Source organism: Erinaceus europaeus, chromosome 7 (assembly GCF_950295315.1).
Source record: "Erinaceus europaeus chromosome 7, mEriEur2.1, whole genome shotgun sequence".
Taxonomy (NCBI): Eukaryota; Metazoa; Chordata; class Mammalia; order Eulipotyphla; family Erinaceidae; genus Erinaceus; species Erinaceus europaeus.
Genome location: NC_080168.1, coordinates 57,994,427 through 58,012,548, shown reverse-complemented (window position 1 = coordinate 58,012,548; position 18,122 = coordinate 57,994,427). Strand labels below are relative to the sequence as shown.

Here is an 18,122-nt window from a genome sequence, read left to right as displayed (position 1 = left end):
TATGACTGGATAAAGAAGTTATGGGTTGAGGGTAGGGTAGTAGCACAGTGGATTAAGTGCCCATGGTGCAAAGTGCAAAGACTGGTGTAAAGATCCTGGTTTGAGCCCCTGGCTCCCCACCTGCAGGGAGGTCACTTCACAAGTGGTGAAGCAGGTCTGCATGTGTCTGTCTTTATCTCCCCCTCTCTGTCTCCCCCTCCTCTCTCCGTTTCTCTCTGCCCTATCCAACAACAACGAAATCAATAACAACAACAATAACCACAATAACAATAAAACAACAAGGGTAACAAAAAGGGAAAAAATTAAAAGAAAGAAATTATGGGATATAATGAAATACTACTCTGCAACCAAGAAAGATGATATTGTATCCTTTGGGACAAAATGGACATAGTTTCAGGTGATTATGCTTAGTGAAGTGAGAGAGGAAAAAACAACTATCACATGGTTTTGCATATATATATATAATATATAATGTAAAATATATATAATATATAATGTAATATATATTATATATAATATATTATATATATATAATGTAAAGAATTGAAACACATGAATTTGTATATTTAAAAAAAAAAGCATCAGCCAAATCATCACTAAGACTTTGTTAAAACTATGGTGGTTATCTTGCAGGTAGGGGGAGAGGAGGGAGTGCACAGAATTGTGATGTTGGCTGCAATGTGGAAGAATACCCTTGTGTTCTTGTAATCATATGATCTTGTAAGCCACTATTAAGTCAGTAATAATAAAATAATATATATGGCTATGAATACTGAACTATTATGGTGAAGGAGTTCTTCTAATACAGCTGTAGCAATATCTGATCCCACTTTTATTTCCACAGGCTCAGCTGGTAGACCAGTTGTATTAGCATGGTATATATACACACTCTGCTCTCTTCTGAAAATGGCAACACTGTGGCTTCAGCAGTCCTGGTTGGCTTTTTCAGATAGAAAGGGAGAGACAAAAACAGCCGGGGAAAGAAGCACTGAAGCTTCCTCCAGTGTCATGGGGACTGAGTTTGAATCTGGGTTGTGCACATGATAGAAGAGGCACACTATCCAGGTAAGATATTTCACTAATGTTGGTAAAAACTTTTGAGATGGGATGTCTGTGATGCCTCAGGATTTAAGAATAGTTGTTTCTGTGATCTCTTCATGAAAGGGGGGGAGGTGTCAAGCACTGTAGACATCAGTACAGTCACGGCCTCTGTACCTGCCACTGAACTTACGGTCTATTTGAAACCCAAAGGCATCAGTGCACCTCCCCCCACTCTCTCCATGCCAGTAGAGGCCTATCATGCTCAGCCACACCTTCCTCAGAGAAGAGATGCGCAGTGCAGACTGTGAACACCTTCCTGACCAAGCTGGGTGAGGAATACATTCGTGAGTCAAGCAACAAGACAGATGGGCCAGCCATCAGCTCAAGGGACAGTGAGCTTACTTACTAAGTTGATAAAGTTCTGAGTGTACCAGAGACTATTAAAATCCTAATTATAGGGTCTGGGAGAGAGCTCACTGGATAGGGCATGTGCCTTGCCATGCTTGTGGCCCAAGCTTGAGCCCTAGAACTACATGAATCTCTCATGACATTGGGGGAAGCTCTAGTACCATAACGTTTCTCCACCTCCCTCTGCTATTCTAACCAATTTTATTTTATTTTATTTATTTTTATTTATTGTCAGAGCACTGCTGAGTTCTGACTTCTGGGAGTGCCTAGGATTGGGCCTGAGATCTCTGGTGCCTCAGGCATGAAAGTCTTCTTTGTCTTCTTCTTCTTCTAGCGTTTGCCCTTTTTCCGTCTAATTCCGTCTTCTTTGTCTAATCATAATTCTGTCTCCCCAGTCCTTAAATTGAATTTTAAAAAAGTCAGTCCAGAAGCAGTGAAATCAAACATGAGTGAATTCTCAACATCTCAAATAAAATTAAGATTTTTGTTTCTGCCTTTAGTATGACTTGTTTTCAGCTGATACTATGGTCTAAAGTAGAAGTGGGATCTAATTTCCAATAGTTTACTTTTATAAAAATACTTTCTAATATGTAAATAAGGAAAAGATAGTAACTAAATAATGAAAAAAGCTAGAGGATCTTACATTTCAAAAGGCAATGATTTTTTTTTTCCCAAGAGCACTGCTCAGCTTAGGTTTATGATGATGTTGGGGATTGAACTTGGGAGCCTCAAGCATGAGAGTCTGTTTGCAGGAACCTTATACTATCTCCCTTCACCCTGAATCTTAATCAGAACCTACACAAGAATGGGAGCAAGGGCTCATATCATTATTTTTTCCCTATATTTTCCGTAGACTAGAATCTGCCATCAAGGAATAAAACTTTTTCAAGAGTCAAGCCTTTATACATGTGTGATTTCACTGTCACTGGGTTATACTTTTTATACAGAAAGACAAAGAGGAAAGGAGAGACACCACAGAATAGGCTTTTCCTCTGCTGCCATAATACTCCCACATATGGTGCTAGAAACTGAACATTCTTGAAAGTCCAAACTGAAAAAGTAACATAAACATGTAAGTTCTTTATTTACAGGAAGGAGAAATCAAGTCTCTAAGATGCTTATGCCTCCGGTGACCATGACAAGTAGTCCTTCCCTGAGCTGCTGACAGGGATCTGCATAAGGGTCTGAGGCAGACAAAAAGGCTCAGGAGACATGAAAACTTAAAGCTCAGGACTGGAAAAGTAGCTCACTTGGATAGTGCACTGCTTTCCTCTTGTTTTCACTTGTATGCAACCCAAGTTTGAGTATAGCTCCCATGGCAGTAAAGGAACATTGGTGCTGTGGTCTCTCCCTCTTTCTTTCTCTGTTGCTCTATCTAAAACGAAATGAAATGAATAAAGGAAACAACATGATCGTTCTGCCAATAGACTCTCGTGTCTGAGACTACCAGGTCCAGGTTCAATCCTGAGCACTGTTCTGGTTATAAATAAATAAATAAATAAATAAATAAATAAATAAAGTAAAGCAAAAGAGGGGAGGGGAGGGGGAGGGAGAGGGGTAAGGGAGAGGAGAGGTAGGAAGAGGAGAGAAAGCTCAGCCCTTCAGGAATGCAGCATGCAGACCCACCCTGGGGATGGCCAGCTTGTCTTTCTCCGAGCTCTCTTCGGAATCCGAGCAGGTGATGCTGTCACTGAAGGATACCACAGGGCTGGCCCTGGGCTTGTGGACAGCTGGGAAGGTGAGCTGGGTGCTCAGCAGGTTGCTTACAGCCCTCAGTGATGTGCACACATTGGGGGGCAGCGAGGGGTCCGCCAGTAGGTCTGTGATGAGCCCATGAGCCTCACCCATCACGGCGATGTCCACGGTGATGCTGGTTCCTGAAGACTGAACCAGAGAAATGGTTAAGGAAGAGGCTAGAAGTGCAGAGTCATGCACATGTGTCCTTGTGCTGAGATTTATATATGGTAACTGAGATGGATATGTGGGTGTGTTTATTTATTTTCTTGTTGGGGATTGAACCCAGAGCACTGCACTGCTCTGGTTTATGATGCTACTGGGGATTGAACCCAGGCCCTTAGAACCTCAGGCATGGAAATATTTTTGCATAATCACAATCCTGTGTCCCCAGCTCTGGGCTTTTGCAAGGAGACAGATAGCTGCTATCTATGCTCACGGGACTGGCAGACAGTAAAGCTCACAGAACACACCTGCTTCAAACTGTGAAGAGACTGCTGATGACTTCTGCCATATTTGTGTTGGGGCACACTCCCCAATGCTGCAGTTTTGGGGTGGGGAATACTCTGGAAGAGATTCCAAAAATAAAAGCTAGTTTGCAAAAGACAGAAAAATGTTATGAAACTGGAAAGTACAGGGTCAGGCATGCCATATACAGAGGTCAGCCTTTAAGTGGGTAGTAGTTAGCAATTATATTCTGAAACAATACTTATATATCATGTAATTTTAATTTTAGTAATATATCTGACCTTTGACCAAAATGGGGCCTAGTGGGACCCTCTCCACATGCAGTTGCAAACTCAACTCTGATTCTCCCAGACTACTGCTGAGAGGAAGTCTTGCTGATGATGGAAATGTATATAAAGAGACGAGCAGACAATTCTGTTCAAATCAAATATATGAAAAGTTACTTGGACTTCTGATATTTAGAAATGAAAGTGAACATAATAAAACAACTTTCACTTTTCACTTAATTTTTTTTTTCTTTTTACCATCAGGATTATTGCTAGGACTCCGTTTCTCACATGATTCCACCATACCATGTAGAGTGTGTGTGTGTGTGTGTGTGTGTGTGTGTGTGTGTGTGTGTGTGTTGTGTGTATGTTTTCTCCTCTTCCCTTTTAAATTTTAGGGAGGGTGAGAGAAAGTGCCAGTGAGTGGGAGTGTAAGTGCACACAGGAAAGATCCACCTGCATATGAGATTTCAGACTCAGGCAAAAAAAAAATACAGTAGTATAGCTATAGGACCTTTGAATTATAACTAAAATATGCCTACTAGCTATCTACAAAATGGAGGACCCCCCAACACTTCATCTGCACTATTCCAGCCTTTAGGTCCATTATTGTTCCACAATTTGTTTGCCTTTGTATGTTAACTCTCTTTTCAGCCACCAGGTTCCAGATGCTAGCAGGATGCGACCAGACTTCCCCGGACAAACAACACCACCAATGTGCCTTGGAGCTCTGCTTCCCCAGAGCCCTTCCCCACTAGGGAAAGAGAGAGACAGGATGGGAGTATGGATTGACCAGTCAATGCCCATGTTCAGTGGGGAAGCAATTAAAGAAGCCAGACCTTCAACCTTCTGCATCCCACAATGGCCTTGCGTCCATACTCCCAGAGAGTTAAAGAATAGGAAAACTATCAAGGGAGGGGATGGGATATGGAGATCTGGTGGTAGGAATTGTTTGAAGTTGTACCCCTCTTATCCTATGGTTTTGTCAATGTTTCCTTTTTATAAATAAAAAAATTAAAAAAAAATAAAAGCAAAAGCAGCAGAGACACCGCAGCAGCACTCCAGTTGTGAAGCTTCTCCCCTTCAGAGGCTTCTACCTGATGGCCCTGGACTTGAACTTAGGTCATTGTGCATGGTACTGTGTACATTCTGCTCAATGAACCACATGATAGCTCCCAAGTTTCAATTTTCCAAAATGAAAAAGCAATAAAAGATCAACAGCCTCCAGTATTAACAATGGTTTGATCTGTATGAAAAATAATCCAATATTTGAAGGAAAATGTGTGCTTTATCAATCTGTCATTTAAATGTATATCATATACTCAGCAAAATAATAGATATCTCATCTAAAGAAAAGCTACAAATTTTTTAAATTATAGGGGGGCAAGAGCACAAAGGGTAAGCGTTGCTCTGACAGTAACCAAAGAAGATAGGCATACATACTTATCAGTGGAGAGATTTAACATTGTTAGTGTCCCATAACAATTTAGAAAACAAGCACAATATGTATGTCACTAATACCTCTGTGAAAGTAAAGCCCTCAAATGAAATTAAAGCAACATTACAGTCAATAAGAAGTAAATCATCTAGATTGGAACTGGCCAGGCAACTAAAATGAACATATTTGCTATTTAAAAAAAATTTCCTACTGTCAGGTTTTTTGGCTTTATTGGTTTTCTGACTCAAGAAGAGAATTGCCAAAGGGTTGAAAGTTACATCATACATAAGAAGTTATCACCAATTGTTGGCTCAGATTACTAAATTCTTGAACGACACAAAAATCTAAAACCAGTAGTCAGATTCTTTTGCCACAAACACCAAACTAACCACACATAAAATGCCAAAAGACTGAAAGATAGGCAGGCTGCTATTTTGGTGAATAGGACACCAGTTAAGGATCTCAGGGGACACGGGCTTTGTTTAATGAAAGATTTTCATCAGATGATAAAAAACATGAAACAACGAAGTGATTCACAAGGAATATTTCTACACCTACTTAACTTTAAACATAATATAATTAAATTTCGAGGTATGCCAAATAATAGAAATATTTAACTATTGGAACCTTAAATTGTGATCATAAATACTAAGGCCAACTTCATATCAAAGCTTCTTTAAAGGAAAATCTTACTTAATGAACAGCCTGACATCATCTTTACAAGGCTTTACAGATGCAACCAGTCACATAGTTCATTCTCAGGTTAAGTTGACCACTTTCTAAAGCTCATGGCACTATGAACATCTCACTTTCCCTCTTAATCCCCAGCCTCTCCTGGAAGTTCAATGTAATAGTGACCTGTGACTTTCCTAAATAAACGCAGCCTTGATGGAGGAACATCTATATGACACTAGTCATGGGAAACCGAGACTCAGAGGATTTGGAGTTATAAACAAGAAGTTAAAGAAACAAATGCATTTAATCACTAATATCAAACATTACTTCCAGGATAGGCATATAATAGTCATTTCAGTCAAAGATTTGCTTCCACTTTTGACTATTACTGAGCTAATACTTTGAAAATTGCATAGGAGTATAAAGAAGGGGAAATCACATGTGAGTAAGATGAGTTTACCAGAGCAATTTGCACTCTCTAAAGGCTACTCAAGTTTCTAAATTGCTCTATCTTTCAAATTTTGAAAAATTCTATCAAACAAACAAGACTATGTAATCAGATTATTAACAGAATATAAAATAAATTACACATATTTTGGACTGGGGAGAGAGCATAGTGGTTATGCAAAAGACATTTATAACCTGAAGCTCAGAAGTTCCAGGTTCAATCCCCAGCACCACCATAAGCGGAAGCTGAACAGTGCTCTGGTCTCTCTCTTTGTATCTTTCTCTCTGTATCTCTCTCATTAAGTAAAAATAAAGTGAAACTTTAAATAATAGAATTATGTATATTTGGCTAGCATGCTAGATTATTGGGTATGATACTGTGCTTGCTTTGTCCAAATACTACTCAAAAATGGACACTTTCTGAAAGAAAAAAAATTATCAGAAGGCTTAGCAATAACTAGAACAAGATAAATGAAAACAAAGAGGCAAGTATTTCTCTTAAAATGAAGGAGCCCAAGGGAAATATCAGAATGGAATTATAAAAGATTTTTTTTTTCCGAATTTGCTATTGAGGTATCTGGTGGAGAGTGTGGGGAGAGGATAATGTGCCCAATTCTTGAGAGTGCTCCCAGTCCTTGGAGGCAACACTGTTACTTAAGTTACAGCTCCTCTTCCCACAAATTTTGAAGCAAAGATTAAATTGATAATTTAGTGAAGTGGGTTGGATCCTTGCCCAAAGGCAGAAAATGTAGTCTTCAAGTCTTCTGACTCAGTGAATCATCTCATGTGTCATTTGCTTTGGAGATGAATATATTCTAACTGGAGGGAAAGAGTGAGAAATAGCACTAAGGCCCCTTTCCACAACTGTGCATAGAACTCAGCAGGGTTACAAATGCTCAAGCACTAGATTGAGACACATATCTGGATGATCTACTAGAAATTCTACCTGCTTCAAATGAGGACATTTGGATATTGTGTGTCGTTGACTGTTTCCAAAATGAAGCCCAGGTTTGTCCACCCCTCCCCAACACAAACAACAGAGAAAGTAGGGAGACAGAGAGAGAGAGAGAGACAGACAGTCCACAGCACAGAAACTTCTTTCAAAACCTGGGGCATGCACATGACAAAGCAGCACACTACCCAAGTAAGCTATTTCACTGGCCCATTTTTTTTTTTCTTTTAAATGAATGAAGACTACAGAGAAATTAGTTCTCTACCAATAAAAACAAAAGAAGGTAACAAAAAGCCAATGCCTAAATACTTTCACTCCTTAATTCATAGATCAGCATACTCATAAAGCCTCTAACCCTCATAGTCAGTTCCCAGTAATAGTTCTAAGATACAGTTTAGGCTCTTAGAAAGTAACTACCAAAGTCCTGGTTCCAGTTAACTTGGTTGGTTGCTCTAGTATGATCTGTAGCACTGTATGAAATGAATCCTAAAGGCAGGAAACTTAGCTTCATTGTTAGCAGTATTATTATTATTATTATTTTCTTTCTTTTCTGTTAGTCATCCTGGGAGGCACCCCGGGAGGCAAACACAGCATGAGAAAAACATTCTTAGGGAGAAGAGAGGAATAAACAGGGGAAGGGATGACACATAAGAAGGAAGAGTCACTGGGACTGCTTAACACAGCTTTGGTCCCCAATGCTGGGAAAGGACGCCTGTTGGGTTTATGGGTCCCCTCCTACCTCTGTAAAGCACAGCTTGTCTCCCACCCCCACATCCTCCTCAAACTCTTCCTCTGGGAGCCTGTCTGGGATCCTGGGAAATATTAACACTGCCTCAGTCCATCATGTGCTAAATTCATCTAGAAGATGAGCTAGATTCAATAAATGATCTCTGGTACATTACTGGTTCTGACCTCAGTGCCAGCAGAATTGCCTATGTGTTTACACTTTCCTCAGATCCATTTATAATTTTAGACTTGAAGTTGGTTGGGAAATTTTTAAAAAATGAAATCATGTGAACATTTTGCAGTAACTCACTCACTGTAGGCTGAGCCTTGGCTAAGTGCCACCCTCAGGAAGCAGATGTTTGCTTATTTTAATTTTCTGGTAGGGGGTACACATTTACATTTGGACTCTTGCCCTGGAGATAATATATATGTACAGCAGGAGGAAAACATATAGTATGCCACCAAGTGGGGTGGTGGACACAGCTTTACATTCTTATGTCTTTCCCTATCATCTGCCTGCAAACAAACCAAAGTGGCGGTGCTAGAAATTCCTCATTTTATGTCTTTAAGTACTTTCCAGATATCAGTGAATTCACTCAGTGTCCTCAGAAATAATAATGGTCACAGTATACTGTATATTGTTTTACGGTTTAGGAAAGAGCTGTATTTCCTAAGCTGCTAACTCTGGTTTCTTCAATCAGAAAAGAGAAGCTGGGGGATGGTGGTAGCATACCTAATTAAGTGTATGTATAACCATGCACAAAGACCTGGGTTCAAGCTCTTTCTCTCCCTGAAGGAAGAACACTTCATCAGCTGTGGAGCAGGTCTCAGTCTTTCTCTTTTGGTGTGTGTCTCTCTCTCTCTCTCTGTCCCTCTCTCTGTCCCTCTCTCTGTCTCTCTCTCTCTCTCTCTCTCTCTCTCTCCCTCCCTCCCTCCTTTCCCTTGCCCTTTCAACTTCTCTCTGTCCTGTAAAGTAAAAATAGGGAAAAAAAAAAAAAGGCCACTGGCAGTGGTAAATTCATAGTGCTTCCACTGAGCCCTAGTGATAGTCCTGGCAGAAAGAAAGAAAGAAAGAAAGAAAGAAAGAAAGAAAGAAAGAAAGAAAGAAAGAGAGAGAGAGAGGGAAAGATAAAGAAAGAGAGAAAGAAAAAGGGAAGAAAGGTGGTAGGCAAATCAACGAGGGACACAGGAAAAGGAGGAAAAACTTGGCTTAGTATTAATTAGCAATTAATTAAGATAAGTAAGAGTCAGCCTTCCTTCCTTCCTTCCTTCTTCCCTCCCTCCCTTCCTTTTACCCTTCCTTTCTCCTCCGTTATTTTTAAGGAAACACGGCTTGCCCAGCACAAGCTGATTTCACCCATTCCAGGTGGAGAAAAACACAGAGAGAGAACTGGCGAGGTGGAGAGACACCATTGCCACAGAAGTTCCCATGTGGTGCTGAGTGGGATCCTGGGTGCGCCTGTGCCAAGGTCTGCGGCCCACCCAGTGAGCACTATTATTTCTGCTGTTGGTGGAAATAACTGGATACTCTGATTAAACACAAAGCTGTAGATGTCCTAAGAAAAAATTAGAATCTAAGTCTGCACTCATAAAGCTGAAGAAGGTCTTTTGTCAGAGTTTAAAAATTGCTATTGAAGCTGAGACTTAGTCTAAAACAATTTCAGTGAACAACAGATGGCAGTATTCTGCCTTTTTAGAGAGCTTTGATTGTTGAGTATCTCATTTTGGTTGATCCTTGTCCTCTAATTAAAGACAAAGTTTACTTTTCTTAACAGATCAAAAAAATACACACTAGAATAAGAAAAACTTATATGATTATCAGTGCAGAGAAGTAAATAATTTCAAACTGCATTAAATTTACTGATCATTGTTAAAGTGAAACAACAGTCATACCTGTAGTAATGTCTAAATTAACACACATATCAGTTCTGCCACTTTTCTCTAGTACATAAGACACAGTTAAATTTTTAATTTTCCTCATGCACAATTCAATTTTTCACATTATTTCTTATTGTGACAGAAAAATACACACAACCTCAAAACATACATCCAATCACAAAAGCTTTATGAACCACCAATATTTTTTGTTTTTTTCCATATTTGTGACAGAGACAGAGATAAACAGAGAGAGAGATAGGCAGGCATGTGCAGCACTGATCCATCACTCCTGAAGCTTCCCCTGTGCAGGTGGGGACCTGAGACCTGAGCCTGAGCCCTCACATATGGTAATGAGTATGCTCTACGAGGTGCACCACTGCCCGTCTCCTATATGAGCTTTTGTGTCCATGGGCGCTGTGTTATCACTGGACTCCTTCTGTGCAAGGAGCACTTCTCTATGCCATGAATTTGCAACTTATGGTGGGGCAGCCTTACTTGCCTCCATGGCCCCATGCCTCCACCCCTCTCCTTCATCCACTAGGAGCACCAGCAGAAGGACAAATGAAAACTCCTGCAAGTTTGACTTACATACAAGCCCCTAGCCTGGTCTCACACATATTCACAGGCACTGTCACAGCACTTGCTACTGCACTGCAGCCAACTTTTGGTGGATGATCAAACAATAATCATCAGCCTTCCTCTTTTGGGTGCAAAGTTACACAAGGTTAAGGCAAAGCAGATTTTCATTTGCTGACTTAACCAGAGACTAGTTTAGCATCTGTTTCTGGGTAAGCACTCAATGATATAAAAATGAGGGATAAAAACATATTTAAATTACTAAAGACATGTACATTTCCTCTCTTTGATTCCATGTCTTAAAGAAATGCAAAGCAAACAAATAAAATAGTAAAATTTAAGAATATCCTTAAAACAAGCAATTGCATTTTCTGGAAACCATCCTAAAAATGCCAGTCTTCTAGCATTTTCATACTGACAAATGTTAGGCTTGAATACTGAAATAATGAAAAAAAATTTACATTCAACAAATCAATTCTAGAATAACTATTATATAGGAATTAGTGAAAAGACCAAGAAAAGTCAGAGCATTAACCAAGGAAAGTATCTTGGGACAGGGTGTGTCACACACAGTAGACTGTACACTATACCAAGCAAGAGGACCCAGGTTTAAGCTCCTGGCCACCACATGGGAGCATCACAAAAAGGGATGTTGTACTGTTTTTCCTCTGTATTTTACCACCTATCTGAAAAACAAATGAACAACAACAAACAAGTCCACTGGGAATGGTGGAATCATAGAGGCATGAAGCCCACAGGGCATTCCTGGTGGCAAGAAGAAAAAAAAAAAACATTTCTCCATTTTTCATATGATCAGGTACACAAATGAGAGTAAGCTGAGGATGGGGTACTTGGCTGAATAATGTCTCAGGTGGGAAGGATGTGAGAGGTTTGAAGGGTAGAGATTTTGAAGGAGACTTGAGTCCATCTCAAGCCCAGCAGGGCACAGAGCAGTCAAGTCTCTGCAGGTCATGACAGGAGCAGGGAATGTGAAGGGAAAAGTCAGGCTGACTTTGTTGGTGATTTGGAGACATGGGAGGCAGAGCATCCTTCCCTGACTCATGGATCAATGCAGAAGGAAAGCTTTTTTTTTTTTTTTTTTGCCTCCAGGGTTATCATTGGGGCTTGTGCCTGCACTACAAATCCACCACTCTCTGGAAGCTTTTTTTTTCCTATTGTTGTTATTGTTACTGTTGTTGTTAATGGACAGGACAGAAAAATCGAGAGAGGAGGAGAAGACAGAGGGGGAGAGAAGCACACCTACAGACATGCTTCACCACTTGTGAAGCAACTACCCTGCAAGTGCTGAGCCAGGGGGCTCAAACTGAGATCGTTATGCACTTAATCCGATATGATACTGCCTGCCCACCAAGGAAAGTATTTTGATACTTATGGGAGACTGTCATCCCTTAGTAGACATGTGATGGTGAGGGACTAGCTCAATAGGCATATTAGTAGAGACACTACTTCTACAAATTGCACTAATTCCTTTGTAGAAGTAGAATTTGTAGAAGTAGGGACTGGCTTTTATCATAATTTATTGTGGCTTAACTATTTTTTTTGTAATTTTTCAGTTGTTGTTACTTTACAGTGGTTTACAAAGTGATAAAATACAGGAGAAGGGCCACAAGGAGTCAGGCTCAAGCTTCTAGTCTCCACCTGCAAGGGATAAGCTTCGTGAGCAGTGAAGCAGTGTTGCAGGTATCTCTCTCTTCCTCACTCCCTCTATATATTATCCTTCCCTCTCAATTTCTCTCTGACCTATCAAATAAAATAAATAAAATTTAAAAGATTGCTAGGTAGCAGTGGACCCTGCTAGCAAAAAACAACAACAACAACAACAAAAACAATTAAAACTAAAACTAAAAAAAAAAATAGAAAAGTCAGGGATATATTTTCACAGCCATAAATGTGTGTGTAAATCACCATATCATCCAGCAAAGTTCTTGTGCCCTTCCACTCCCTCTATTAAATGCTAGTTTTCACAAAGTCTTAGAGACAGTTAAACTGTATTTCTTTATTAAGTGTGCTTGTTTTAGTCACCTATATTCCATCCATGAGTGATTTAAAACTTTCACTCAGAAGCATTATCTCCAGTTAGTTTTACTCTCATGTGCCTTGTAAATTAGTCACTGCCTTTTTACTGCTATGCCACCTCCAACCAATCTTTCTTTCCTTTTTGGATGATCTCTTCTGCTTATACTTTGTTGCCTTTTCACATAAAATTATAGGCTCAGTAACATAGAAAAGCAACCTGAGTGGGGCCGAGCAGTGGCGCACCTGGTTAAGCGTCCCCAGTACTAAGTGCAAGGACCTACACAAGGATCCAAGTTCAACCCCCCAGCTCCCCACCTCTAGCGGGGACGCTTCACAAGTGGTGAAGCAGATCTGCAGGTGTCTATTTTTCCTCTCCCTCTCTATCTTCCCCTCCCCTCTCAATTTCTCTCTGTCCTATGCAATGAAATGGAAAAAAAAAATGGCTGCCAGGAGCAGTGGATTTGTAGTGCCAGCAGTGAGCCTGAGCAATAACCCTGGAGGCAAAATAAATAAATAAATAAATAAATAAATAAATAAATAAATAAATGCAACCTAACAACATACTGGCTGGATGGAGACGGTGTGACAGTAGGGCTTATGGTATGCAAGCTTGAGGTCCCAAGTCTCATCTCTGATACTGCATATGCCAGAATGATAATCTAGGTATCTCTCTCCTTGATACAAACAAGTCGTTTTATTTGTTTATTTATTTTATATAAAACTAATTAAACTGGCATACAGAAGACAGAAGACTAGCTGTCAGATGAAGAACTAATTACAAAAGCCCAAGGAAGCATGAAGGCAGAGGCCAGGGCAAAGTGTTTGCATGAAAGAGACAGATGTAAAGCTCCACTAGCAAACTGTTCTTCCAGATAGGGGATGCACTATCTCTTCTTAAAAGAAAATAAGGTTGAAAAGGAAATCTGGCAACAGGTTCCAGATACTCAGCCATGGCATTCCAAGTGGTCTAATCTTATCCGTGGGTAATTGAGGGATGAAAGACATCTGAGAAGGAAAGCTGGGACAGGTGGAGGTGTGGTGTAGACACTGGATATGCTCATGAAGGCTGTGATTCCAGCAGCACTGGAGCAGGAGGGGAAGGAACAGTGAGGAGAGTCAGCTCACCACAGCATAGATGCCATGCTGGACCATTAAAAAAATAATAACAAAATACTTCTTGCTGTAACTGTTTTAGTTACTCTATTCACAGTTTTCTCTTGTTTTGTTTGTTTGTTTGTTTTTTCAAAAATCTCTTCAACTTCTCCTGTACTTGGATGGTTGGCTTGGACAGATGTAAAAGTCACATTGGGTCTAGAAAAATCTAAGAAAGTCTCTCTCTGTCTGATCATGGCAGTAGCTCTCCACAGAATGAGCAGACAGAAGTAGGGTGGGGGGTGAGAGGAGGTTCTGAATTTCCTCAAATTATGTTTGACTACACATGTATATTTTTAAAAACTCAATTAATTTCATCTTTAGCCACTAGTCTAAGATTACAAATTATGTGGTGATGTTTCCAAACTTAGAAACGGATCACAACTTAAAACATTTTAATTTTTTTGGAATTAAAAATATACATTTTAAAGATAAATAACATGTAAATTATAGTGAAGTTCCTTGATTAGCTCATACAGGCTTATACAATCTGTATGGCAGTACATTTTTGTTTTCCACTGTAAATGCATCCTATTTCAAATACATTGCAATATTCTCCTACTCACCATTTCTTTTATTTATTTTGGACAGAGACTGAAATTGAGGGGGAAGAGAGGGGGGGAGATAAAGACATTTGCAGCACTGCCTTACCACTTGTAAAGCTTCCCCTCTGTAGGCTGGGATTGAGGGCTTGAACCCAGGTCCTTGGGCACTGTAAAGTATGTGCTCAACTAGTAGCACCACTGTCTGGCCCTTTCTCAAACACATTCGGGGGCTAGAAAGAGTTCACTGGATAGGATATGCTTCTAGGTCTGAGTAGAATCCAGGCTTGGCGTCACATAGGGGAACCATGTCACAGAGGGAAGCTTTAGTGCTATCATGTATCTGTGTTTCCTCCCCTTCCCACCAGGCAGTGAGTGAAATTGCAATTGTGTGAAGACCAAGATACATGAGGAAAAGGAAGAGAGGCTGCTGATGGTCTGGATCAGAAATAGAATATAGAGGCACTGAAAACATTTGTTTCACTTATTTAGTAAGTATGTTATAACCAAACACCACAGGGTTCCTGGTACTGTCTCCTTACATTTCTGGGCTCCAGAGATGGTAGAATCTGGGTTACTTTCCTCAGGCAACTTGCAGCCCAAGGGATGGTGGCCTGGAGACTGAGAAACATCAGTGGAGAGGAGAGTAAACTGAGGGAACCCTGTGGATGTAATATTGCCTCTGATTATGAGCAAAGTGAAAGTGGCTCTCTCTCACAACACAAGTCTCAAAATGCCTACATCCAGTCATACGCTTCTCTTTCCAAAAACGAAAATGGCTGCCCTGACCTGAGTCCCATTGCTATCCATACCTCTCCTCAAAGGAGTAAGTACTTCACACTCAATTTCCAAAAGCTAGATTTGAATCCTTTTCCTTCACATCTACAATTCATTACTTCAACCCAAATCACAACTCTCCAACTTGGACTCTCGGGCTCTCCAGCTTTCTGGTCCCCCAATAAAAAGTAGGGATCTGGAAGCTCACAGGCCTCTCAGAGGACTTGAGGGTCAGCCATTCACTAAGTGATTTGAAAAATGAGGTGAGCTGCTCTGAGAAGTCTCTGCACACAGAGAAGTCTCTGCACTGAGCCTATAAAAGCATTTCTTCCTTTTAAAGAAGGTTACTCATGACTCCAAAATTACATTACAAAGGGAATGATGTAAGTTTGAAACCAGGAAACAAAAGGTTAAGGGAGTTATGTATCAGAGTCAAGTAGATAATTTAAGTGGAATTCCAAGCCAGACAGTCTAAAACCTACACTATCTATCAATCACAATTTTAAATTGCCCACCAGCATTTGGAGTTAACTGTTCCTGTATCTGGCCACTTACCTTTAATGATGTGAAAGTAACTTTGCCAATTTGCTACACACTGTTAGTTTTTCAAGCTCTTCCTTCAATTAATCTTCATCGACTCAGGCTCTTGTTATCAAGGGGAAGTTATTAACGTCATCAGAAAACTCTGAAAATTCATGGTATACTCCCTTCCTTCACATCTTTAAGAAAAATCTAATTACACTCTTCCCAGAACTAAGCCTAAGGGAAGACCCCACTATTACATGTTGTCTATCAAGAAAAATGTCACTTATTCTTTGCCCCTATTTCCCACACTTAAGTTAAATCGTTTATAACATTTGCTTCTGGTAGAAAAAAATTAGTGAGTATTTATTGCTACCAGGGTTACCACTGTGGTTCAGTGCCAGCATTTTATTTTTTAAATAAAGAATGAGACAGAGGGAGATAAAGAGGAGGAAAGAGACAAAGAGAAGGAGATGGACTTGTGCAGTACTCCACTGATTATGAAGTTTCTTCCTGCAGTTGGGGACAGAGAGGTTGAGCCCAGGTCCCCATGCAAAGCAACTTACACATGTGTTTTTCTAGTGAGTTATCACCTGGCCAAAGAGAGGGAGATTTCATGGGAACTCCTGTTGCAAAAATGAAGACAGATGCATCTGCTTATAAGTCTGGGTTAATGACTTCAGTTTAAGAAAATGCTTTCAGTTATAAACTTACTACATTCAGGAGACATCCAGATAATATTATCTTCAGATCAGCAGACCCCAGTAGCTCAACCAAGATATCTGACAGGCCAAATATCAGCCCATATCATAAAGGTTTTACCTGAGAAGCACTTTTCAAATGATACCCTACTCCTTAAGTTACCCAAAACATGAGCAAAGGAGGAAATTAGGCAAGAGAAAAAGTCATTTTGTCATAAGGATAAGTCATCAGCATTTATGTCATAGACTTGCTTTCTTGTGGGTATAATAGCTAGTTCAGTCAATACTGCCATATACCAGTGGGATAGCAATGACAGGGTATCTAAGAAATCCTAGGATACCAAGGACAGGCTATCAAAGAAATACAAGTGGCCAACAGTTCATCAAGACTCAGCACAGATTTTCAAGACAAAGTTCTATACAAAGACAAAACCTTTTCTGATTGTAATCTAATATGATTAATAAAACTGTTGGTTAAAATAAGGACTGCTGCTTTGGGAGGGAATTACAATGAAAGGTCTAGGGAAAGCTTCTTTCTCTCTAGCTACATTTCAGTGCATTTTAGCTTTATCCCATCTTTAAATAAGCAGACAAGATGGAAGTATGATGCCAGAGCTTTAATTAAGATATCCCAAAGAAACAAGCAAAAGATTATAAAAACAGATGAGAACAGACGCGCAAGGGATCCTCTCATAGACTTACTCTGAGGACGAATTGAAGACCATAAAACTATCTGGGAGACGCGTAGTAGTGCAGTGGGTTAAGAGCACATGGCACAAAGCGCAAGGACCGGTGTAAGGATCCTGGTTCAAGCCTGCAGGAGAGTCGCTTCACAAGTGGTGAAGCAGGTCTGCAGGTGTCTTTCTCTCCCCCTCTCTGTCTTCCCCCCTCTCTCCATTTCTCTCTGTACTATCCAACAATAATGACAACAATAATAATTACAACAAGGGCAACAAAAGGGAATAAATAAATATTTAAAAAAACTATAACAGAGTGAAATTTAACAAAAACAGCCTCAAATGATCTCCCTGCTGGATATACCATGCTAACATTCTTATGTACTATAGTGTATATCATCATCCACACTTCATATCCATACTTTATACAAAGAAGGAAATGTTATGCTCTAAGGAATTTCCATTACTCTGGAAACTCAGATCTTTTAGCCCATCTTCCCTCTGGATATAGTCACCCAATATATCCCACCAGTATCTCAGACCCACACACAAGAGAATATTTCATCTCCATCTTCTGGAACCCTCTCTGCCACCTTTATTTCTGATCTTGGCTAGCAACAAAAAACACTCACCAAAACTGAGCACTCTGATTTTCTTTTTTAACTCACCATGTTACTTACTGACCTCTAATATTGGCCACCAGGGCTAGAGATTTCTACCAAAGAGTGCCTTCCTCCATCTCAGTATTTCCCATGAGGATGGCTGCTGGTTTTGTCTTCACTGCAAGTAAGCAACCACATCCTCCAGCTTTCATTATGGTGTTACATCAGCCTAGCACACTTCATGTCTTCAGTATATTTGAATTGATGATCAAGATCCAACTTTTAAATACAAAAACACTGTAACTTCATTCCCAAAGTGACATCACATTAATCATTCCAGCCTCAAAGTCTCCACAGGACTCTGTTCTAGCATTTCTTATCACATTGTGCTGGTGTTAATTGCTTGCAATTAAATTTCTGGCCTGATTCTGAAATCGGAGGACAAGAATAACTTGTATTCATTTTCATAATCTTAGAACTCAGCAGACTGTAGAGGTTCTAAA

General features: G+C 40.0%; 1 protein-coding gene across 1 annotated transcript in view; it reads right to left on the bottom strand.

Moving 5' to 3' along the window:
- Positions 1–18,122, bottom strand: part of PDE3A (phosphodiesterase 3A) — a 352,467-nt gene that overhangs the window by 55,632 nt on the left and 278,713 nt on the right. The window contains exon 3 of the mRNA XM_060194472.1: positions 3,076–3,333. Within this exon, the coding sequence (XP_060050455.1) occupies positions 3,076–3,333 (258 nt within the window). The remainder of the gene's footprint in view (positions 1–3,075; positions 3,334–18,122) is intronic.